This window comes from Rosa rugosa, chromosome 1 (assembly GCF_958449725.1).
Source record: "Rosa rugosa chromosome 1, drRosRugo1.1, whole genome shotgun sequence".
NCBI classification, from domain to species: Eukaryota; Viridiplantae; Streptophyta; class Magnoliopsida; order Rosales; family Rosaceae; genus Rosa; species Rosa rugosa.
Window position 1 is genome coordinate 55,998,500 of NC_084820.1, and position 24,954 is coordinate 56,023,453.

Below are 24,954 nucleotides of genomic sequence, written 5' to 3' on the forward strand. Positions count from 1 at the left end.
CCTTGGACGGCTACTGTTGAACAGTTGAACTTTTACTTGAAATAGAGACTTCGGATGGAACCTATGAATAGGATTTAGACATTGAATTAGTTTACGTTCAGTTTGATTTATAGTGCTAGTGTTTTTGACACGTTGCCACACAAATTTGAGCAACAATTATTCTCCTAACAGTCGTACTTTATTAACTCCAACGTTGCAACCTAATCCCAATTCAACCTAAAAGGCTAAAACACATCTTTTTTTGGCTGAAAAACAAGTAATGAATATGATCCACATGGATAATAACTGTTTCGGTGCTGAAATTCGTCCCTAGTTGAACTAGGTTTCCAGTTCCTGTCTGGATTGTATTCGTATCTGATATGATTTTGATGGAGAGCGCAACTGCCGCAAACTCATTTACTTCATTAGTACAAGAAATTTCAAATTCTAATTTATTTACTTCAATATTGTACACCTACAAGAAAATGTTGAGCACCAAAGGACCAGTGGCACCTGCACCGCAAACTGATATATATTCAGCCTACGTTACAAACTGCCACATGCCCTGGTTTAATGTATACATAATGTCAGGAAAAAAAAAATTGAAACTCCCATTAGAAACAAACTCCAAACTGCTTTAAACAGCACCAAGTTCAATTTTGAAAAGAAAAAAATTAACAATGAAAGAACTACCTCAACTATGTAAATATTAACAAACATATCCTACCAGGCATGTAGACCCGGTAAAATATGGTTTAGCCAAGGTGAATAAACTAAAAATGTACTCTTTGCTTCAGGCATGGCATCATTTTGTATCTGTGTTCCCGCCTCAAGTTTGCGTTTAAGACATTTCCTCCTGTGCACCAGCGCTGTCACCTCTCTGGGATCCTCCTTGATCATTTCCAACTGTTCTCCTGCTCATGTTGGCTCGCTGCACCAACCGAACCAAGGCTTGAACGACTTCCGACATTGGTGGTCGGAACTCAGGCTCGGGCTGCACAAAAGGTGGAAGTTAAGGATCAGATTTTCACTTCAGTATATTTAAAAAAATAATTCTATGTGAAGTTCATAATTCAACTGTTACATTACCTGGACACAGAGGGCAATCACATCAGCAAACCGTGACAAAGATTTAACTGGATAGAGCCCCTTGAGAGCTGGGTCTGCCATTTTTGAAAGAGCATCGATATCATGGAGTTGGGGTGTTGCCCATCGAACCAAAGATTGTTCGGATCTAGACTTTGAGCTGTTAAAGAATTTTCAGATGACAATTAGTTGCGCCAATCTTTATATAACAGCCACACCATATAGTGTGAACACTTTACCTATCAAATGGTTTGCGCCCACTAATAAGCTCCAGCATAACCACTCCAAAACTGTAGACATCACTCTTTAGAGTATATTGACCAGACATCGCAACCTCAGGTGCACTGTACCCAGATCCTGCATTGTGGTCCAATGCCTGCTTGTTTCAAATTTAAAAAATTAGCAATTCCACACAAAATCAATGATCAATTTATCAGTAGCAGAACCATCAATGGCTGGAACTGCAGTTAATAGAGCTATAAAGTGTAGAAATTTGGAAAACAGAAAATGGTCTTTTCAACCAAGGAGTTTCACAAATGAAAGTTCAATGCTAGCTAGTCCAGTTGCGCACTTGGGTCATCAGTAAGTACAAGAGATCTGATCAGGAAGTAGAATTCAAAACTATTATAGAGCATGCTATTACCTTCGTCAGACATCTAGAACCAAAATCAAAATCGTAAACCAAGAAAAACATAGGAAAACTAACTTATCTGCAAAATCACGAAACGGAAAAATAGAGTACTTTAGTTCAACTACATAACCCCTGATTTCTGACACTGGTGGCTCTGAGTTGGCTTAGTGTTGCCAGATGCTGGTAATTACTAACTACAATAATATACAATGTCTCAAGCAGCAAAAGGAGAGTAATTCCACGTCACGTTGTATACAAATAAAGAAAAGAACTCAATTACCTGATCAGCATTAGGGATAGAGCTTGCAAGGCCGGAGTCTGAAAGATGAGGGTTGAGCTCCACATCCAATAATATGTTGCTGGACTTTATATTCTTGTGAATAATTGATGGTGAGCAAACTTCATGCAAGTACCTAAATACCAGTGTGAGTATTGAGTAGCAAATTTGCAAAAGCATAAAGACATTTATAGTAAAGACTAGGGGCCCCAGCTGATATTTTTGATATCCCTAGATGGCCTAGTTAACCCTCATTCAGTATATTAAGATCATAGTATGGCTAGACAAGAGGATCTCAAACTGAATTCAATAATGATATACGACTTCAATTTTTAAGCAGTATGGAAATCAAAGGAAAATACAAAGTTTAAAGCTGAAGGTTCCAATTTCTCCCATTTATCAACCAACTCAATTCATGAGAAAACAAAACTTACTCTAGTGCTCGTGCAGTCCCCAAAGCAATCTTAACCCGAGAGTTCCATGTCAATGGCTTGCTGTATTCATCTGAAAGATGCAAGAAGTCGTGCAACGAACCATTTTTATGGAACTCATAGACTAGCAGGTGCTGTCCATGCTCCGAACAGTAACCCACCAGCTCCGTTACATTTGCGTGATGCAAATGGGAGATGTTTGAAACGATCTCCGTGAAATCCTCAGACAATTCACTTGGAAGAACAGATGAATCTATTTTCTTAACAGCAAGAACCTGCAATATAAGTTTCACAAAATCAATATCATTTATGTCCAGAAGAATTGGAGCATTTAAATAAGAAAAAAAATTAATTAAAAAAAGTTTAACCAACCATATAGGCATGCAGAATTCTAATCTATACTGGCTCTTGAGAGCATTTATTGTGTGAGCACACAAAATTGAGATGGGAAGGACTTTTTTTTTTTTTTTTCACACTACATTTAGTGAAAAGAAATAAAAGAAACCAACTGGCTCCTAGTCTTTTCCAGTTAGTACTTAGCTTACTGATCAGCAAGCAACTCAGTCATCACCAAACAGGAAAAGAAGAAAAAAGAGAAAGCACTACTGCGTTGAAATTGCAGGGTACCAATGTGAAGGGACACGAGTTACGCAACACAGAACTAAAGATAGGTTGTAGTTCTGCAGCCTCAAATGGCAGGAAATAAATCTTTTGGTAAGAAGTATACCTTCCCATCATCAAATTGAGCCCGATAAACACGTCCAAAAGACCCTTCACCAAGAAGGTTTTCAACACTAAAGCTTCCAGTAGCCATCTGCAGGTCTGCTATTGAATATGAGGTCACATTTATAGGAGCTGCGATGGTTTTCTTCACAACAATGGGCTTCTTTGAGAATTCCTCATCATCAAATGATTTATGACGATCAACAGGTGGGGGTCTAAGATTTATTGTGGCAGGAGTTTCAAAGGTCTTCATATCCGATGTGGCAGAGGTTTGTACAGACTTCATTTCTGCATTGGAGTGCCACAGACAAAGCAGTTAACATACGTGCAAATTGCAAAATTGTTTCATAAAGAAATCTGAGCAGACATAATTGAGAGTTTCTAACTTATTACACCATTTTGACATCGGTAACATCAAAAGATTAAGGGTTGGTCTCATTCAAGGATACTTGAAAAATAGATTCCGTATAGCCAGTGGAGAAATTCACTATCAAATTCAATTAAAACAGTATTTGAATAAGCTGAATCTACAGCATCAAAACAATAAAATAAATGGAAGCCAAATCCAACCTAGATAAGTAGAAACTAGAGCATGGGATCAATAAGAAATCAAAGGTAACAACATGAAGAACAAATCAAATAAAATTATAGGTAATTCTGATAATACTAATTTCAATGTCAGGAAACAATATAGCTACCTTTTACTTCATTTGAAGCAAGCGGCGCAAAGGGCCGACTATCAATCTTTTCTATATCGGGAGATGACCTCCTTGATCTTCTCTTTATGAGAATGAATGCTACAATCCCCGTAACAACAAAAATTGATATCACTATTCCTGCTATGCCACCAGCCCCTATTCCCGATTTCTTACCACCATCACTGGCACCATTTTTTGATGGTGTACCATTGCTGCCAGGTGTGCGATTTCCATTGTTCTTGCTGGCTGGAGGGGTACCAGGTGGCGGTGGGGGTGCAGGACCTGAGTTCCATGTGTTTCCATCCTTCCTGTCATGAGATTTCGTAGAATCATATTTGTGAACAAATTCTCTGTGGAATCAAAGCAACAGTAGCTAACAATAAAATGCTTACTTCAGGTTGATGTTTTTCAACGTTTCTGGAACCCAGCCGGTGAAACGGTTATTTTCGATATTCCTAAGAAACAGAAAAAGAGATAACTGTAAAGACAGGATACTTTGGGGAAAAAGCAGGTAGGGGAGACAATGAATATCCTGCTTAGTAGGATGTATATCTCACAGATTTTCGAGGGGGAGATTGGCTAGGACATCAATAGTCCCTGTTAACTGGTTATTCTGCAAATCCCTGGAAGAAGACATTATTCCAGGAAAGAGTCAAAGACTATAAACTACAAAATAATACCACAAGGAAAATTTTTCATTACTTACAATGTCTTTAGACTTGAGAGGGAGCTAAAACTCTCGGGGAGGCTACCTGGCATGGAATTGAAAGAGAGATCCCTGAAGCAAAGAATAGAAATTACCATCACTAGTTTGATTATTAATATGTGCATTATGCCACCCCAACATCTAAGGCGATGTTTGACATCTGTAAATAGATTCTTTAGCAAAACATAATTCAAGACAGAGATCTCCTAAGACTAGAATTTAGATAAAAACTTTCAAAAGTATGTTTTTTTTTTTCCTTTTCGAATATGGAACATGGAATTACTAATAGTATCACAGTTCTCTTTTCTTTTCTTTTTTTTCCCTCCTTTAGAAGAAGATGATCACTGTTTTGCAAACTTGAAGTAAATAGACAGAAAAATAAGCTACAGCTTATTCAGATCAAGGGTGGAAAGAGATCTCACAATGTGGTAAGGGAAGAGAGCTTTCCGAACACATCATCCAGTGTATTCTGAAGCTGATTGTGACTGATGTTTCTGCAGTCCCCAAAAGAAAATGAAAATGGTTGAGTTTAAACCCTCTGGATAAGTTGTGACAAAGAAACTATAAATAACCATATTCTTACAAGTATTTAAGAGAAGTCATCATAGAGACGGAATAAGGGATGCCTTGTGTGAATTGATTCGCGCCAAGGTTTCTGCATACAAAAGAAAAACTTGTGTTAAAAAATATTTAAAAAGTATATAAAATCAAGTGCAGAAACAATAAGAAAAGAAGAGACTATGATGGGTTGAGTAAGCATACAATCGTGTCACGTTTGGAGGAAGGTTATAAGGTATACCGCCTGCAAGATTATTATTGCTCACGTCTCTGCAAAAATTTGTCAAGTGCTCAGATGAAAAGATCAAACTTATGCAGTAAAAATGGATCAACTTGACATATGTGACAATTGATCTTACAGATTGGTCAACGCAGTCAAGCTTTGAAGGTTATACCCAAATGTTCCAGAAAGTCCAAGACCTGATAAATCACTGATGATAAAGAGGAATGACGGAATTGGTCAGAAATCAGCACTAAAGGAGACAAAGGAAATATTCATGGAAACGAATAAGTAGATATTTACATTTCTGTTACTCGTGAGCGCGAACATTTAACACCTTTCCAAGACTGGCCACATGGATCATTACCACTTGCACTCCATTGGGTTAGCTGAGGTGGGGAATTTAAGCTAGTATACATCACCGTGAGAGCAGAAACTGTACATATTACATGCAACAGAAGACATCAGTAGAAGCAATGCAGAAGAATGAAACTTGAATAGATCCAAAATTGCACTATCAGGATACAGATCAAATATGTAGCACATCAGAGAAGATGAACTTTATCAAATCTCCTAGGCATCTTAGACCTAGCTAACAAGAAAACATTTACAGCTAAAATGCTAAAGAGATTGAACAAGCCAAAGTTAATAATATGAACATGCCAACCAATTTGCAGGATGCAGAGTGATTATGTTGCAAATCAGAGAAAACAAATTTGATGAGACCTCCTAAGCATCTTAGAGATAACAAGAAGACCATTACAGCTAAACGCTGACCAGAATGAACTAGCACAAGTAATGATATGAGCATGCCAACCAATTGATAGCAGCTGCGAGATTTCAATCAAAAGTGGCAATTTGGAATGGCGTCTGGAGCTTGTTTTAGGTTGAGACACAAGTACAGTATTCAACAAATTACGTCAACATGAACAAGATACAAATAATTATCATGTCAAACTTTTTCGAACAAGAACACGTTGGTCACTTACTTTAACACATTAAACTTAAAACTGACATCATAAATTTTTCTTTTTTATGTCAAGGACCTACTGGGTCGCAAAACTTCTTGTCATTAGCAGGTTGTATGGCTTCCTCTCTTGAAGAATTTGTAAGACCCTTCATTGTAATTATTATCAAGTACATATGAAGACTACACTAAAGCTACTGCAATTCCAAATCTAAACAAACATAAATGCTGAAGAGCTGTATGATGATTCTCAAGGAAGCTTCTTCTTTAAAAGAAGTAAACTTTTATCTCGAGTTCATGTTGCAATATATAGTTTATCATGACAACTTTTGTTATACACCATTGTTGTCATGTTTACAAATTGATGCATATCAAGAGAAAATTAGAAATTGCAATCAAATCTCAATCATGCTGGCCAGACAGAGACATTAAATCCTGGACTTAGAAGCATGCTTTTCACATCTCATCCTTTTGAAATCCCTTAGTTTCAATTACGAAATTGAAGCAAAGCACGAATTTTTAATGTTAAAATAGTAGCAATTGCAATTGCTTTTCAACGAAGTGCCAATGATAGTCGTAAAGGGACAGCTAATTATCGCTTTGCTAAAGCAAAAAAGAATCAATTCTTTCCTGAAGCATGAATTACATGAATGCTCAAGAGCAATCTCATCAAAACCCAGAATTTTAAAAAATAAAATAAAATAAGGTGAGAGCAAAGTCAAGGTAGCAACTTTAATAGCAGACCAGATGCACATAAACAGTTACTCTGATTAATGCCCCTCTCCAGTCACAGAAACAACTCAAACCCAAACATATGAACACAAATCTGCTCCCCAGAAGCATCTACCAATGCCCACTTCAACAACACTAAAGAAATCAAATCCACAATGCACACACCAATGAGAAAAACCAAACCAACCCAGAAAAGCACCCAAAAAATGCAGATGAGCCATAGATTAACTCATGAAAAAACAACAGAAAAACTCATCTTAACTCAAAGAAACATCAACTAAAGGAGACTAGATAAGTTGGGTAAAGCACTAACCATCAGTTGGATCTGTATCTGCATTAACTGAACTGAGACTCCATCCCCAAATGCAGAAGCTCACCACAACCAAAACCCACCTCCAGCTCTCCACCATCTCTCCTCTCTCTCTCAAAACTCACTCTCTGCCTCTTCTCAACTCCACCCAAAAAGCTATCAAAGCTTGGGCCTTTTTTCCTTTTTGGTGAATTGATTTTGTTTCCCCCAACAGATTAGATTATAATAAGCCTAAGTAGCCACCACGCCCAAGTAAAGCTGGCAGGCACGATTTGCCATAAGAATCCAAAGCCACAGAAAAAAAAAAGCTATTGTTTTTATATCTCTCTCTCTCTCTCCTTATTTCTCTGTCTCTCCTCTCTTTCTAGGTAGAGGTAGACAGGTAGTAGTAGTATGATAATAAAGGAAAATACCCAATACACTCTTGGTTGGTGTGTGTATGTGTATATCAATCAATACATATCCAACTCAAAGCTATGTACATAATTATATTCTGGGACTAAATTTTCAATCTTTTCCTGAATCAAATCTCAAACCATTGAACATTTGAACGGAAAAGCTATAGCTTTCAACAGCTACACACGCTTTTGAGTTCTGTATAGTCAATGACTAATCATGCGGGGTGTTGGGTAGCCGTTTAGCTTTAAACCCATTAAAGCAGATTGGAAATCCATGAGAGATTTACTCTGATTGTAATTCTTTACCAAAAATGGTTACTTTCTTAACTTCAGACTTCAGAGTCACGGGATTTACGTAAAGAACAGATCTTTTCTTTTTTAATCTTTCAGAATTCCTCCGTGAGTCGGTGTCAATTTTTCAAGTTAAACGGAAGTATTTACTGGGGGATTTGGTCTTGGATTTGAACGTAGGTGTCGTAATCAAAGGAGAAAACGGTGGCAAGATTGCCATGTTGGATGAACTGTGTGAGAGTGAATTAGTCAACGTCAGACCCGTGCTTTGTGTTTTTTACTCTCATCTCTCTTTTACTTCACTCTTCATTTTTCTTCGTGCTTTGAATCTACGTACGTTGTGGGGCAAAGTATTATGAGAAACTTAATTAGGGAACCATTTATCCTAGATATGTCTAATTAGCTCATAGTTAGCCTGTAATTAACTAATTACAATTTTTGTAGTTATTGGTGATGACTAAATGAATAGTGTACCGAGTCTCAATCGGGGGATAAGTTTTTCGTATCACCTGATATAAGTTGTATACGTGTTTGCCTAATCGTACCGCAACACAATGAAATATATTAAAAATTGATCTAATTGGATACAATATTAGAAAGAGTGGTGCTATTCACACACTCATTTTCTCTATTCACACACCTCTTTATTTTTCTATTACTTTAATTCAATTTTTTTATAAATTACCCTAACTACCCTCTCTTGTAATTCTGTTTTTTTTTTCTTTCTTTTATCTATTTGGCAAGTCAATCATGAATCAAACATCATGCAATAAATCAATTTTCTTTTACCTATAAATAAAGGAAAAATAATACATTCATTAAGCGGAATGACCTGTATTATTTGACGAGCAATATGCTTCCTAGGTAATTAGGTTCGTGCAATTGAATCAAAATTGCAAAGTTTATCCTCATACAAGTAGGAGGGGTAAGACGCATTGTCTCGGGTTCCAATATTGCACCTAGCTTACTAGAGTTTCTCATCACTTATAGATTGGCAATAAAACCATTTTCAAACACAGTCTGCGAATTTGAGAAGTTTTTAGGTACAAAATAAAAATAAAAATTGGAGTATAGTTCAAAATCAATTGTTTGATAAGACTAACCAGAGGGGCTAGACAAATGTAGACACACGCATAATCAATGGTATGAACTCTTAATATAATGTATTTTAGATAACTGTATTGAAAGAACACTCACCCATAAATAATAAGAATGTATTATGCAAGGCTGAAGAAAAACTTTGCAATTTAGATTCAGTTGGTTGAACGTAATTACCTGGAAGCATATTCCTTGTCTAATAATACAGGTCATTCCACTTAATGAACGTATTATTTTTCCTTCAATACGTAGACATAGCGGGATCCCCTTTTGGTACTACGCCGGAGGTGCTAGAAAGATCCGGCCCTCCCAACCTACTCTTAACCAATAAATCTAGTTGCCTAGAGACCTCAATTGGTGTACAACTAGATCCACTGAGAATTAAGTCGGCAAGACCAGACCAAATGCAAAAACGAGATGCACAAAGGTGTCTAAACTGTCCCAGAAAACGGAACAATAATGTAAAATAGACTATAACTACAATAACATAGTATGGGCCAAGGCCAAAACCCTAGCCCAAAGTCGAAGCCCAGCTGCTCCAAAAGAAAGCCCAAACTCAAGTCCAGTAGGTTGCCTGCAGCAAGCCCAAATCTATCTCCAAAAAATGCGCAGTGGTCGTGGAGCACCTCCGCCTCATCCAACCGCGCCGACCCACGTCCTCGCCGGCTGGAATCCCGCGTCCCACACCTGTCTACGTCGTCGCACAATCCTACAGCCACCAAGTCGACGTCGAATCAGCCAGAAAAACCTCGCCTCCGCAAAGCCCCTGGGAACTAAACCGTCGCTCAGTCCATTCAACCCACGCCGCCGTCACTAGATCTGCAGAACCCACGCCGCCGCTCAAGCCATCCTAGCACAACCCAACCACCACGCATAGAGCCTGCATCTGATGCTCACCCAACCAGACAGCCATCTGTCCCTTGAGCCGAAGCCACTCTCTAGAACAATCTGAGCAAAGTAGCTATCAATACCCGTCCGGCAGCGACTCATCAGCGGCAAGGCAAGCCCGTACCGATTCCGAACGCCACCGGACGAGCCGATTTTTCAAAACCCTAGACCAAGAGACGCCGGGTTTTTTGGAGCCTTTCTCTCGTTCGTCCGTCTTCGAGACTTAGTAACAATAATTTATATTTGTTAGTTATATTTGGGGTGAAGATATTCGAACTTTATATAGCATCTAGCAATACTAAAATAAATAGTACGAGAAATTGAGCGAGTAGACCAAATGTAAACTCCAATTAGTCTCTCAATTTTTCTCTTGGGATATAGTCTAATTATCATTTGGATTTAGGTGGTAAGTGAAATGAAACAAAATGAGCAAGTCATTATCTCAAGGATCTCTCTTTTATTTTTTTTCTTTTTTTTCCTTCAATGATCATTTCAAAATAATTATGTGTAAAACTTTAACAACATATGATTTGGTCTTCTAATACCTAGCAGACTGTGACATATTTGGACAAAACTGATTTCTAAATATCTAAGGATTTGGTTTGGTAACGATTAAACCATATCCGACCTAACATAAACGTAAGATAGACTTGATAAGTTTGAAAATTGTCTTTCCGATCCCTTGCAACAAACACAACTATATATGATTGTGATATAATTTCTTTCCTTCCTACAGAAACCAAAATTATAATTCGCCTCCTTTATCTTGATTGCTTTGGTTATGGTGTGCATGGTCTGATGGTCCTATTGTTGGTTGTTCCACAGTTGTCAAATAGATCGAGGTGAAAATAATCTTTTGAATTACGAGTTTTTTACAACACATAACCATACTCACCGCTCGATCTTAAGTCACCAAAACCAAATACAAAGGAAGCGTTTAAGTAAGAATGGATCAAAATTCTTTTTCAAGACGTGTAACCGAGGGATGTAAGTGTGCTAATAACTAATAAGACATCACAGTTTCTCCTCATGTTGTTTGGTCTATTTTAATTTCCTTATTGAGAGGTTTTTATTGGTGCCTAGTACTTGTTGCCTCTGGGTTTCAGTTTTACTCTTTCCCTTAATAAATAAAAGCTTTCGTTCCTTCAAGAAACAAGCAAAAAAGGACAATGATATTAGGTGGAAATCGCTTTATCAATAAAAACCCTATTAATTATAGAGGTTTCACGTCTCTATGCTTATATGTCATATATCTTGATATAGACTTTATATGATCTATTCATGCTTATAGCATAAAACACATGAATCACATTAATGTATTTCTTAACTATGATTTGTGACAAGTCATATGTGTAAGTCTGATATGATTTAGCAGATTATCGATCATTGTCAATAGTACTAGAAACCACACAGATATATATGAACTCTTAATGACGGCCATTTCCTTTTAAGGATTAAATTCAGTTTACCCCCCTGAGGTTTGGGGGTAATTTCATGTTAGTCTCTGTCCTCTCAATTTAATCAGTTTACCCCTCGAGCTTTTCAATTTTCTTCAACCGTGTCCATTCCGTCCAATTTGGACGTTAAGTTTGACAAAAAAGCCCACTTTAAGGGCTAAAATTGTCATTTCAAAGAAAAAAAACCATGATAAAAAAAAATTTCTTATTTTTTTTTGTCATGGTTTTTTTTATTTTTTATTTCTCTCTCATTGAAGAAGAAGAATTTGTTTTTGGTCATAGTTTTTTTTTTTTTTAATTCTCTCTCATTGAAGAAGAAGAAGAATAATTTTTTTTTAGATTGTCATTTCAAGGAAAAAAAACACCATGACAAAAAAAAATTCTTTTTTTTTTTGTCATGGTTTTTTTTAATTTTTTTATTTCTCTCTCATTGAAGAAGAAGATTTTTTTTTGTCATGGTTTTTTTTGGGTGTTTCTAAATGTACCCAGCAAATTTCTTAATACACCCAGCTACAAAACAATTGCCCACTAATTTCCAATTTTACCCTTATTTGAACCCAGCACCGGTACGCCGACCGTCGCTGACAACTTCCAACTCCTCTCTCTCAATCTCTACGTTCTCACTCCTCTTTCACACTCATTACCCTTTCGTTTTCATTGCCTTCTCTTTTCAAACCCAAATCCAGAATTTTCACCCACCTTTTATTCCGTTGTGTTGAATTGTTGTGGAATTGGGTTTTATGAGATATGAATGCCAGTCGGTTGCAATGGGCATCCTCGCCTGCCCTGAGCACTGGGCTCGAAACGTCGTCGTCTTGTTCGAAGCTGGGTTTTGTGAACTTTCGCGAAGGCGGTTGTGGAGATAGCTTGAAGACGAAGAAGGGTTTGTTTGTGATAAAGGCGATGGATGTGGAGGGTGCGAGAACCGTGAATTTGAATGGGCACGCTGGGGATTCAGGTAGTTTTTGAATTTGGGGTTTTAATTTTTTATTTTATCAAAACCATTGTTTCCCGACAAATTAGAAGACAACTTTTTGTAATCGATCCTCAATTCATCCATGAAGGGCCGTCTGGGTCCTTCAATTCTAACAATTCTGCTTGTGTTCTTCGTGGCTTGAAAAGTTGAAGGCTTTGGACTTTCTCGAGTCAGAGAGAAAGTCTCAAGCTTTGGACTTTAGAGAGAGAAAGGGCTCTCCTTTTTGAAGAGGCAAAAACGTTTTTGTAAGAGAATGAATGAATGACTCAGGTGAGGAGTTGAGGACTGCTGGCTGAGCATTTTTCCAACAATAGGGGTAAAATTGGAAATATAGAAATAATTTTTACTTGCTGGGTCTACATAGAAATTTGCTGGGTACATTTAGAAACACCCCTTTTTTTTTTTAATTCTCTTCTCCTTCTTCTTCAATGAGAGAGAATTAAAAAAATAAAAAAAAACCATGACCAAAAAAAAAAGAAGAAGAATTATTTTTTTGTCATGGTGTCTTTTTTCCTTGAAATGACAATTTAAAAAAAAATTATTCTTCTTCAATGAGAGAGAAAAAAAAAAAGAATTTTTTTTTGTCATGGTGTTTTTTTTCCTTAAAATGACAATTTTAGCCCTTAAAGTGACTTTTTTTTCAGACTTAACGTCCAAATTGGACGGAATGGACACGGTTGAGGAGAATTGAAAAGCTCGAGGGGTAAACTGATTAAATTGAGAGGACAGTGACTAACATGAAATTACCCCCAAACCTCAGGGGGGGGTAAACTGAATTTAATCCTTCTAATGTATGTGTGTTGTATGATGATATAGTTAATTAGCTAGAGTTTATTTTCCACTTTTGGTTAAAGATAAAACTCTATTGCAATGTCTCGATATGACAATATTTTAATTATTATTTTGTTATGAAAATTAGTATTGCGTTTTGCGTTTCACTCCTACCCCCATGGTGACTCGAACCATGACTTCGATTTTAGATAGTGGTGCTCTAACCACTAACCTAACACGGTAACACCACTTCATTTTGCATTGTTTGATCGTACTTGATTCTTGATGTCGTAAAAAAATATAAAATATAACTAAACACGCTCTTCCACATGTAGTAGTATAAATTGAGACAAAAACATAAACAACTTATATCGAGTATTATACAGCAAGTGTAGCTGTTAAATTTACACTTATGCTCTGTGTGTTTCCAACATATTGTTATTGACAATTGATAAAGAGACGGATAACCTTACATGTATTGTACAACATACATGTTAATGTATGCGACATATATATACTCTGTTAATTAGAGATATGATTCTTAGAGATATCTAATTTCTCCAAGGAAAAGCTCTCGTCATAATCACTAAGCTAATTACAATAACACAAATATTAATTTGATTTTGACTTCAGAAGGGTAGCTAGGTTTGCGATATCATAATCAGAATCTACGAATACTAATGATGATAGTGGCAAGCATTTGATACATAAACTTATTGGAAATAAAGACAAGCATAAAGAACGACGAAGGAATTGTGTGTGTTACTGGTGGAGCATGTGTCAATTTTTTGCCTGCCGTCTGCTTCTGTTTGACGCATACAGGCATACCATTAAAGGCATTAATCAAAGTAGTCACTATCCCTTTCCTTAATAAACCACTAATCTAATTCATTTTAGTAATGTGTGACGACTAAAGATAGGGTTTCATTAATCAATGAGTAAGAAATGGAGTTGGAGAATACGACTTTGTGTGTGTTTTACGTAATTAACAGCAGAAAGTCCAAGCTTGCATGGAGACAGGACAGCACTCACTCACACTCACATGGAATATGAAATTATGAAATATGATATATGGCATATAATATGAAATGTGATGTTGGCCTCCTCCTCCAAGGCTCCAATCACTCTTGTCGGTGGTCGGTGTCGCTTTACGTGACTCAGCTCCATTCGACCGACTGGGTTACTGGAATTGTCAATTGTGTGTGAATCATCGTTGGCTCATTGCAATAACTTGGGTGTCGTCTACGTATTGGTGCGAATTCTGAGGCCCACATATGCAAGGGGATGGGAAAAAGGAAAATCACATAGTAGATTAAGGAGGAAGGAGAATGAAAAAGAGATGGTCAAGGAACCCTAACCGTCATGCGGAAGACACTGTTGTTGAAAAAAGTGTACGTTTGGAGGACGCTCGATCCCCTTCTGACTTGATGAAGCTGCAATACTTGCTGTACCCGAACAACTTATACGAGGGTACAAACTCCTGCAACTTGTCGTAGGTAAAGTCAACATCTCCATATATAACCTCCATCAGTTGCGTAATGTTGATTCTTTTGATAACCTAATTGAAATTTAAAATTTTGATTTCAATGACAATTTTGATTAACTTTATGAAAATTTTGATTGAAATTTCCATTGTCTATTCAAAATTTGATTAATATCAATTCAGGTACGCAAATACTAGTTTTGAAGATAATCAAATATTAGTGATGTCAATTACAGAAACTTCAACGAAAATTTCGATAGTTTCGAAGAATTTTGAACCCTTTATCCTAACCAAGCTAGAAACATCAAGCTGAATCCAAACCAAAACTGGTGGAGACTTGGAGTCATGGTTGGGATGCTAAATCTGTCCAACGGAAGAACTTAATTAAGGATTTTGTTGATATTAATCCTTCAACTCACTTGAGTTTCAAAACAGGGAAGGGTTCTTCAGTTGAACTCAAACCTTAAGGGTAAGAATAATGTTACTTTTTTTTTTTTTTTTTTTTTTTTTTTAAATTGGGGTTTGAAATTCAGCCTATCTGGGAGACTCAGCTCCACGCTCATTATTATTTATTATAGCAATAGAAAGACTCGGAGGGGACATAAAACCTAAATCGCGAGCCTCATAAACTAAGTTACAAATATCCTCGTAGAGTCAAATATCATCAAGTACATCACATTTAGCAAGTTGAGCTAACTTATTAACTAAAACATTTGCTTCACTATAAACATGTCGAATATGGATGAATTGAAAAGTAGGCATATGAGCCTTACAATCCTCCAAAATCCGACTTACCTACGATAAATCCTCCACACATCTAGTAAGGGCAGCAACTAATAGGATAGAGTCACTTTCAATTTCAATTTCCGACCAACTTTGGTGAATACCATGAGGCCATTGTATGGCGCAACCACTAGTTACTGACTTACAGCTGTGTCGACGTTGTCAAACGCTACGGTATCCCACACAACATATCATTACGAACAACAATTTGGATCAAAGCGAGGCAACTCAGGCAAGAAACCTCCTAAACAAAGCCTTACGAAATTGAACACCACCGCTGGATCCCCACAATTGTCCCATAGTACCTTGAAAGATTGCCACTTCATTGGTTGTCGAGAGAGCAAATCGCAAAGTCAATACTAGGCACCAGTGCACCACTATATCCAAAACCAATAATTCTCCACAAATCACCAGGTCTATCGTCGTAAAATCAGATAATGCAAGCATGGCAATTGGTGTCACGAAAGATTAAAGAAGGTGCCTCCTCATAAACACTCTGGCATCTTGTTTATTCGATCAGTGGCATGGAAGATCTACATATTAATGGTGTTCAAAAGTTTAGATTTCGGATTTAATGGTGTTCAAAATGTTTGTTTCTGACAAAGAGAAATTATTATATATGCAATCCTCAAGCATCAAGACTTGCCAGGAAGACAATAGTTAATCGAGACCTGATCGAGAGTGGCATATATATCGATACTTGAATCTGTTTAGTTGTTTTATGCATGACTCTGATCGATGAACCCAGCTAGTCAACTGACACACTTGCATGTGCGTAGTAAGAGAGGAATATATCAGAGTTACATTCCATAACTGAATTGAACCAAAAGGAAAAAGAAGAGAAATTTCCATTCGATAAATGTATAAATGTATAATCACCATAATGGGAAATGCATATGGTACTAAGTTACCAACTATTTCGATCTCTAATGTTCTCGTTGTTAATAGATATTCGTTATTGTTTAAGCATATTTCTCTGTAATGTTAATTAGAAAATTGATTTAGTGTTATTCATTAAATAAGTATTGATGATTGTGGTACCACTTCGAGTCACATGATAAATTTTTTTCTTAATTGATACGTATGGTAACTATACAACTAATGATTTCTAATGGATTATTCTATAGTCCAAGATTCAATTTTCATTTTTTGTGTACTTACATCAAAATGAATACACATTGTAGCGCAGAGGAAGTTTCAAACCTTCAAACAGTTTAATATATAACTTTTACTATATATATTAAGCTAAATCAATAATCGAAACATATCAAAGAGATATCAAAATTGAGAGAGAAAGAACATACGTTCTTATTCTCTTTCTTATGATGGAGAATGACTAAAGTTAAGGGAGTTTAGACTCAAATCCATGATTTTGATATTAATCCAATGGGGCACACATCTAATTAACCTTTATATTATTTGAAGTATCTAAAATTTTAAAATATTTCCAGAACTTTTTTTTTTTTTTTTTTTTTTTTGGAGAATGAAAAATATTCATTAAGAGGCAAAGCCCAGCAAAACGCAAAGGCCCAAATACAAACAGAGAAAAGAAAGGTTGAACACCAAGCTAAATCCAACACGGACATAGACAAAGGGAGAACCCGAAAACAGGAAAAGAAAAGGCACAGCTCAAAGGTTGGCCGGAGGGCATGGCAGCCCATCGTTTCTCAGCACACGAGTCAAGGATGGTGGTGGCTGGTTAGCCCATCGCTGTGGACCCACCGTCCTATTGGCAAGCGAGGCTGCAAGGTGAGCAGCTCGGTTCGCTTCACGGGGAACCCAGTCCCAACAACAATCATCAAAGAAGGTGCAGCGTCTTCTGATTTGTTGGATAATCGGGTAAGTTCTCCAATTGCTGCTAGATGAAGTGTTCCTTAAATCAGAAATGATCTCCAATGCATCAGACTCAAATTTAACCAATTTCAGATCCATTGAAATGGCAAGATTGACCCCAGAAAGCACTGCTTCAGATTCCGCAACGGCCGCAGAAGAACACTTTGCCGGAACCGCAGAGCCGCCCAGAAAGGAACCAGTATGATCCCTGATGATCACACCGAGACCTGCTTCAGAAGGGGCTTTCCATGCAGCATCACAGTTCAGCTTAACAAAACTGGGGGGAGGAGCAGTCCAGATTGGGCGACTCAAACTTGTTGGATTTGACTCCAATGATTCAAGCTTGTTGGCTTCCAGGAACTCATAAGCAAGGCTCAGACCGAAACGGAGAGTAAGTGTAGGAGATACTGGTTGGTGTTGATAAACAAAGGAGCAACGGGCTTTCCAGATTGCCCAACACAGGAAACTCACACAGGTAAGAAAGCTTTTCCTAAGTACTGCATTTGTAATCTTTTGCAAACTTGTGAGTATCCAATTGTCAATTGTTGTGAATTGTTGCTTGTCGAATCTGATAGAGTTATAATTTTAGAGGAGCCGGAATTGCGACGAATTCCTTAAAATGCAGGTGTACAATATGGCAGTTGGCATACCATGCATTTCCCAACCCATGTGTCGGTATGTGCACGAGAGACTTGTAAAGCTATATAGTCCATCCAATGATGGTATAACTGTGTTCTTATCCCTAACAGGGAAAAAGGATTTTGAACAACATTATCATTGCATTGTAGGAAATATGTCCCATGCCAGAACCAAACAAACAAACAAAGCAAAGCTTGTACGTACGTGAAAACTTCACCATTTCTAGATCTATCTCATCCTGATCTTTTTGACGTAATTTCAGTATATACGTCCACGCATTCCCAGGGACCCTAATCCCAAAATCTCCAGTATTGAACTTGGATTGTACGCACCCACCACTTTTTACATTAACTTGATAGCAAAGCAACCTTAATTCTCAGTCACCGAGTTTGTTCGATCTCTTTGGTGTGCACTGTGTATATATATGTGCGCCATTAATAATGAATGGCAGCCAATTTCAGTTAAGAGTGTTACGTAGAGACAAAATGCAAACAACCAAAAAGAAGAATGGATCGATCCTTAGTTTGTAATCTTTCTCGTTCGGTTTAAAAGGTTATCCATCACAGTTGTCATCAGTACGTTGATCACTACTTTGCTTATTGCTTGGTTTGAGATCGAAAGTAAACAAGTGAAGAAACACAAAAGTATAGTCTCTAATTAGTCTAAATTTTAGTGTCAATATAATGTTCATCTTTTCTTGTAAATGATGACTCTTTTCATCAAAATTTAACTTTTCAGTTCATGTTACATTAAAATGATTTTCACAAATTGATACAGGATTGGAAACCGGTTCCATACCACAGTTAATTTGAATTGTGCATGGCATTACTTTGAGTTGAGAGATTTTGAATAAGAAATTTATATTTAGGCAGGGACGTAGCCATAGCAAGGGCTACTTGGGCTATAGCTTAAGGGAGATTTAGCCCAAAAAATTGCTAAGTATAGCTATCAGCTCAAATAAAAATAAAAATTATACAAGTCCATCAGTCCATCGAGGAGACTACTCGTCCTTAGAGAGTAGGTCTGATCGTCTGAGAATCACTCCAGTAGACAGTAGTCCCGCTGCCGCGACTCCCTCAGTCCCTGAAACCTCTAAGCACTTCGTGGATTCCACTCTGACTTTTGTAATTTCTAAGATCGACGAAGTCAATTGCAAATTTGTGATGCGGAGATCTCTGAGGTTAGCTTGAATTAATTCAATCCGATTTCAAAATTGATTTTCGCTTTTTCTTTATCATATTATGTTTCGCTAACACTAGACCTATGTATAATTTGTTGCTTCAATTATATTTCCATAAGTGTTGTTGTTGTAAAGTTTCTGATGCATTCATAACCTGCACCTTTTGTTATTGAGAAAACACTAACGGTTCTTTGAAAATTGGAAGGGAGCACTGGAGTAGTTTGGTTGGGGATTTTATCTCTTCAAGTCTTCATCTTGTGGGTTTAATTTGGTCCTAATCTTCTCTTAATACTGCAAAGGCCCTAATGCATTTATGTAATTATATATTGAATTATTGATGCTATGTGACAAATTGAATTCGCAAAATTTTTATACAGCTAAAATTAGCCTAACCCATTTTCAATTCCTGGCTACGTCCCTGTATGTAGGGTGTAAGATGTAATCGAAGCCTAAACTTCATTAAAGTTCTTATTTTCACAAAAAAAAAAAAAAAACTTCATTAGGGCACCATGCCACTCTATACGTGAAAAACATAAACTCTCATTAGGGCACCACTCGTAACGTTTGGGGCATACGCCATCATGATGATGAAAACGACATTTGTTTTACGCCAACATGATGATGAATACGACATTTGTTTTACGCCATCATGATGATGAATACGACATTTGTTAGTTTTAACGAGTAGTCCAAAACCCTCCAAAAACCCACAACGGATATGGACACTAGATGACTAGAACAAGCAAAGCTCTGCCAATTGCCATAGAACTCGCACCTTGCAGCTTCCTTCTATCCCCACGTAGCACCCCTACCCATCTTTTGCTTTTCATCTCCAAATCAACTTACAATAAATACTCGGTCAAGTCGATCACTTCCTTATTCTCAAACAAATAATCAAATCCCTGAGCAATGGCTACAAAGTTTCAAGAGAACCAAAGCAGTAACGGACTCGACCATCAAAACGGCGATCATGATATCGACGGCGATGATCAGTTCAGGTACCTGATCGTACGGCCAGAGAAGGGAGGCCTCCGGGACCTGGCGAAGTACACAGTGTTGGGAGACACGGGGAGTGGGGTTCGGTTTCTGGAGGGCTCCGACGAGCAAGTGTTGGGCGACGTTGCGGAGGCGCAGAGATGGGTGATAGTGGTTTCCATCATTGCTCGGAAGATCCTAGCTCTTTTTGGGAAGCCTATGGAGTGGACTGGCTACGTGGTCGACTTCATCCTCAACCTCCTCTCTCTCAATGGAAACCTCTCTGGCTTACTCTCCAATGTTGTTCATGGTAAGTAAAATTCATATTTGTCATTTTATGAAATTTACCCATTAGATAATTTCTTCATTGTTTTGTTATTTAGTGTGCTTTTGGGTGTCTTGTGTATTGTCCATACTAGTCATTGTGTTGTGCATGCCTCTGTCACTTTGCTTGCTATAGTCGGAGATTGACCATGGTGAATGGAATATTATTTATGTTGAATAAATTATAGGCCTACCTACAAAGGCAATTAGTTACATGGTTCATCTAATGTGTGTCGGTACATTAAGTAGATCAGAGTTTATCCCTAATGTATTGATATGTTAATGCACGGTAGAGGTAGACTTTTTCTTATTACAAGTGTGATACTTGGTTATTGTAATGGTAATTGGGGAAGCAGGGACGGTGGAGGTGCCGCAGAGGGGGACGGAGACTTTCATAAGTACAATTGGTCATTTAGATGGGCGGATAAATCTGTACAAGAAGAGTGAAAGATTAGCAGAAGACATTGTTGCTTTTGTTTATTCTGAAGAAACAAGTATAAAGGGAGAACTAGGGAACAGGGCTCTTATGGACCTGTATCATGGCTTCCAAGTTAGCATATGAGAATGCCAAAGTCGTTAGAGAAATCGTCATTGACCATTGGAAGGCAAGCTATTGTAACAACTCTTCTGATATCTACTTGGAAATAAACTTTCAGTTAATCAGTCATCATACATACTAACTAGTTTAATTTCGATGATGAAAACAGATGCATTTTGTGGACTTTTATGATTGCTGGAATGGTAAGAATTACATCTTGAAATATGACTTTGGTCATCAAAATTTTAAGGTTTTAAGTTTTGGAACTCCAGTTAATCTCTCTTCTCCTTTATTGATGATGATTTGATAGATTTCCAAAAGCAGATGTCCACCCAAGTGTTCATACTTTGTGACAAGCCTAAAGATGCAAATTTCGTATTGGTAAGTTTCCGGGGGACAGAACCTTTTGATGCTGATGATTGGAGTACTGATTTTGACTACTCTTGGTATGAAATTCCAGAATTGGGTAAAGTACACATGGGATTCTTGGAAGCCTTAGGCTTGGGCAACAGAACTGATGTTGTAACCTTCTACAATCGAATTCTCGTATACAATCAACTTCAAGAGAAACACAAGCTCACCCCTCAAAAAGGTGTTGATGGTAGCAAAAGGCCTTCAGAAGGTATTAAAGCACTATCCTCTATTGGCATCAAGATAGTTCCACCAGATATGGTAGAGAAGAGTGCATACTATGCTGTAAGAAAAAAGCTCAAGAGCTTACTAGAGGAGCACAAAAATGCAAAATTCGTTGTTACAGGGCATAGTCTAGGTGGGGCACTTGCGATATTGTTCCCTTGTGTGCTGGTGTTGCATGAGGAGATGGAGTTGATGGATAGGTTGTTGGGCATATATACATTTGGACAGCCAAGGATAGGGAATAGACAGCTGGGGAGGTACATGGAAGTCCATCTGAATAAGCCGGTCCAAAAGTACTTCAGGGTTGTCTACTCCAACGATCTTGTCCCCAGGTTGCCTTATGATGACAGAACCTTCTTGTTTAAACATTTCGGAGTCTGCCTTTACTACGACAGCCTATACAATGAACATGTACGTTTTCAAGTCATTGGCTGTACACTTGGATTAATTAATTTTTTGCTTGCAGTACCCCTTTTCTTACAATTTACATCAAACATTAGCATGCTTATTAATGTGACACTGGCACATCTTTGTCAATCTTTATAGCTGTAAATTGGTTCATTTGGAACATGGTATGATGGTATCATAGAGTATAATAGTTCATTTTCTCCAGGGGATAGTATTAAATCGTTGCAAATTAATGGGGGAATGCATCTCCCATTATGGGTTTGAATCATGTTACGTCTGTTAAACTTTTTCATGTTTCATCATCTTCTAGTACTGACTCATTTTCTTCTTTGACATGTGTATATTTGAAGGTAACTAAGGAGGAGCCAAACAGAAATTTCCTTGGACTGAGATTTCTAATACCATTGTATCTGACTGCTGCTTGGGAGCTACTAAGAAGTTTTACAATGGGGTACGTATATGGACCAGAGTACAAAGAAGGGTGGTTTTCCATTCTGCTAAGGATGGTAGGACTTGTTCTTCCTGGTTTCGCTGCACATTCCCCTACAAATTATGTTAACTCGGTGAGGCTTGGAAAGGAACGGCTCGTCCAAAGTTATTAAAAGAGTGATGATACAAAGTTAAATGTACGAGGCAGCAGAGCATGCATATACACTGCTGCCTGACCCTTGCGGTGTATGTGGTGGGTGTGATCAGAACATTGTGATGGTAGTACTTGGTCATCTTATATTAGATGAAGATGATCCAGAAAATAGACGTAAAGTACGCTGTGCAAATAAAATGGAAATAAAACGTAAGGTGAAAGGAATATGTAGCTGGTTTTCTTCGGGAGAGCCATGCCTAGCTGCGGAATTAAGTGTCTTGGTGAAGTTACATATGTTTGGGAAGTTTCTTGCAAACAAAGAGTGTAGTATAGTTGCAGTTGCTCGCTCTATATATAGTTTGTTTTTATTGTATGGAGACAAGCTAATGTACTGGTGGGTATGAGATATCCTCATTTACAACTATTTGAACAAAAATTTACAAGTATTTGAACCAAAATTACAACATTGAGAACAAAAGTTACCATATTCATTTACACTATTTACATATAGTTAAACAAAAATTACAACATTGACAACGAATTTGTTCAAAAGCTTGTAAGAAACTATTTGCAATAAAAACAACATAATGAATTTGCAACTATACAACATAATTCGTTATCAATGTTTTTATTGCAAACAAATTCGTTATCACTAGTGTAGTATAGAAATGAACAAATTCGTTTTTATTGTAAACTACAATGGGGAAAATAAATAGCTTTCAACAGTTGCCCAATTAACGAATCTGGATTTTGAACTAATCGCCATCCTTGTTTTGCCAACATCGCCAAATTAAAAGCAAATAAATGCCGGAATCCCATGCCGCCCATACTCTTTGGTTTGCATAAATCATCCCATGCACGCCAATGCATGGCCCACTTGTCCTCCGTACTCCCCCACCAAAATTGAGCACATAGTTGATGAAGTTCCTGAATAAGAGATTGAGGAAGGAGGTAACAATTCATAGTGTAGAGAGGCATAGCTTGAGCCACCACCTTTATTAAAATCTCTCGACCTGCACTGCTCAATAACTTAGATCTCCACCCTGTCAGCTTCTTAGATAATTTATCTTTTAAAAAAGCAAAGGTCGCAGTTTTGGATCGACCCACCAAAGTTGGGATACCCAAATACTTCTCATGTTTAGACACCACCTGCACGCCCAAAATTTGAGCCATATTGGCACGTAGATGGGGAAGAACACTACCACTAAACACCACATTACTTTTTTGTAGGTTCACCTGCTGTCCGGACGCTTTCTCATAGATATCAAGCAAATATCGAATCTTAAGACAGTCCTCAGGGCTAGCAAAAGAATAGAGCATACTATCATCAGCAAAAAGTAGATGGCTAATCGTTGGTGCCCCATCACAAATTCGGAGACCCTGCCAATCTCCACTCGAGACCGCATGAGATATAAGAGCAGATAGACCCTCAGCACAAAGTAGGAATAAATAAGGCGAAATAGGATCCCCTTGCCTTAATCCCCGTTGAGGAGCAATGAAACCCTTAGGAGCACCATTAATAAGAAAAGAATAGCGTACCGTGGAAAGGAAGAACATAATCAGATCAACCCATTGCGCCGCAAAGCCCATCTTTAACATGATCCGACGTAGAAAGCTCCACTCTAATCTGTCATAGGCCTTGCTAATATCTAATTTGAGGGCCAAAAAGCCTTCTTGACCCCTCTTGAGCTTATGCATATAATGGGCCACCTCCGAGGCCACCAGAGTATTGTCAGAAATTAACCTGTCAGGCACAAACGCACTCTGTTGGGGAGAGATAATGGCCGGCAAAAAAAGCTTTAACCTGTTAGCCACCACCTTTGAAGCAATCTTATACAACACATTACACAAAGCAATGGGTCTCAAATGTGACATAGTCGTCACTTCCTTGAGTTTTGGTATCAACACTACATGGGTAAAATTTAAGTCCGGAGGCATCTCCAAGTTAGTCAACAACGATATAACCGCATTGCTAACCTCATTCCCAACCAAATCCCAATATTTCTGGAAGAAAAAAGGTGACATGCCATCCGGCCCCGGAGCTTTGGATGGATGCATTTGGAAGAACGCTTCCCGAACTTCCACCATAGTATAAGGGGCCAATAGAGAAACATTCATAGCCTCCGTAACTCTAGGAGAGATAGCCTGGAGAACCAAATCCTGAGCTGCCATGTTAGAAGGTTGGGACCTAAACACCGACTGAAAATACTCCAAAATAACTTTCTCAATCCCTAGGGGAGACTCCTGCCATCGGCCAACTTGATCAAAAAGCCCTTTAATCCTATTCTTCTGACGTCGATTGGAGGCTCGTTTATGAAAATACTTGGTATTCCTGTTGCCCTCCTTGAGCCAAATCGCTCTTGACCTTTGGCGCC

The 24,954-nt window shown here is 37.8% G+C and overlaps 3 protein-coding genes across 3 annotated transcripts; 1 reads left to right on the forward strand and 2 right to left on the reverse strand.

Annotated features, from left to right (window-relative positions):
- Nucleotides 1–404: 404 nt before the first annotated feature.
- LOC133725571 (protein STRUBBELIG-RECEPTOR FAMILY 7) lies at nucleotides 405–7,626 on the reverse strand. Its single transcript, XM_062152861.1, has 16 exons — nucleotides 7,322–7,626; nucleotides 5,613–5,745; nucleotides 5,449–5,520; nucleotides 5,294–5,359; nucleotides 5,115–5,186; nucleotides 4,954–5,025; nucleotides 4,532–4,603; nucleotides 4,383–4,448; nucleotides 4,218–4,280; nucleotides 3,826–4,133; nucleotides 3,132–3,415; nucleotides 2,408–2,679; nucleotides 1,977–2,109; nucleotides 1,305–1,441; nucleotides 1,069–1,225; nucleotides 405–973 (listed from the first exon to the last, which is right to left on the reverse strand). Exons 1-16 carry the CDS (start codon nucleotides 7,416–7,418, stop codon nucleotides 821–823), a joined length of 2,157 nt encoding a protein of 718 aa, XP_062008845.1. The 5' UTR covers nucleotides 7,419–7,626; the 3' UTR covers nucleotides 405–820.
- A 9,369-nt stretch (nucleotides 7,627–16,995) lies between these two features.
- Nucleotides 16,996–23,019, forward strand: LOC133725572 (triacylglycerol lipase OBL1-like). The gene is given in 7 exon segments (XM_062152862.1): nucleotides 16,996–17,302; nucleotides 17,390–20,400; nucleotides 20,771–20,945; nucleotides 20,947–21,019; nucleotides 21,122–21,155; nucleotides 21,263–21,999; nucleotides 22,347–23,019. Coding segments are annotated over 6 exon segments (1,647 nt in total). The 5' UTR covers nucleotides 16,996–17,302; nucleotides 17,390–20,024; the 3' UTR covers nucleotides 22,599–23,019.
- Nucleotides 17,093–17,965, reverse strand: LOC133730957 (uncharacterized). Its single transcript, XM_062158453.1, has 2 exons — nucleotides 17,947–17,965; nucleotides 17,093–17,793 (listed from the first exon to the last, which is right to left on the reverse strand). The coding sequence occupies exons 1-2, from the start codon at nucleotides 17,963–17,965 to the stop codon at nucleotides 17,093–17,095; spliced, it is 720 nt and encodes a 239-aa protein (XP_062014437.1).
- Nucleotides 23,020–24,954: the final 1,935 nt, after the last annotated feature.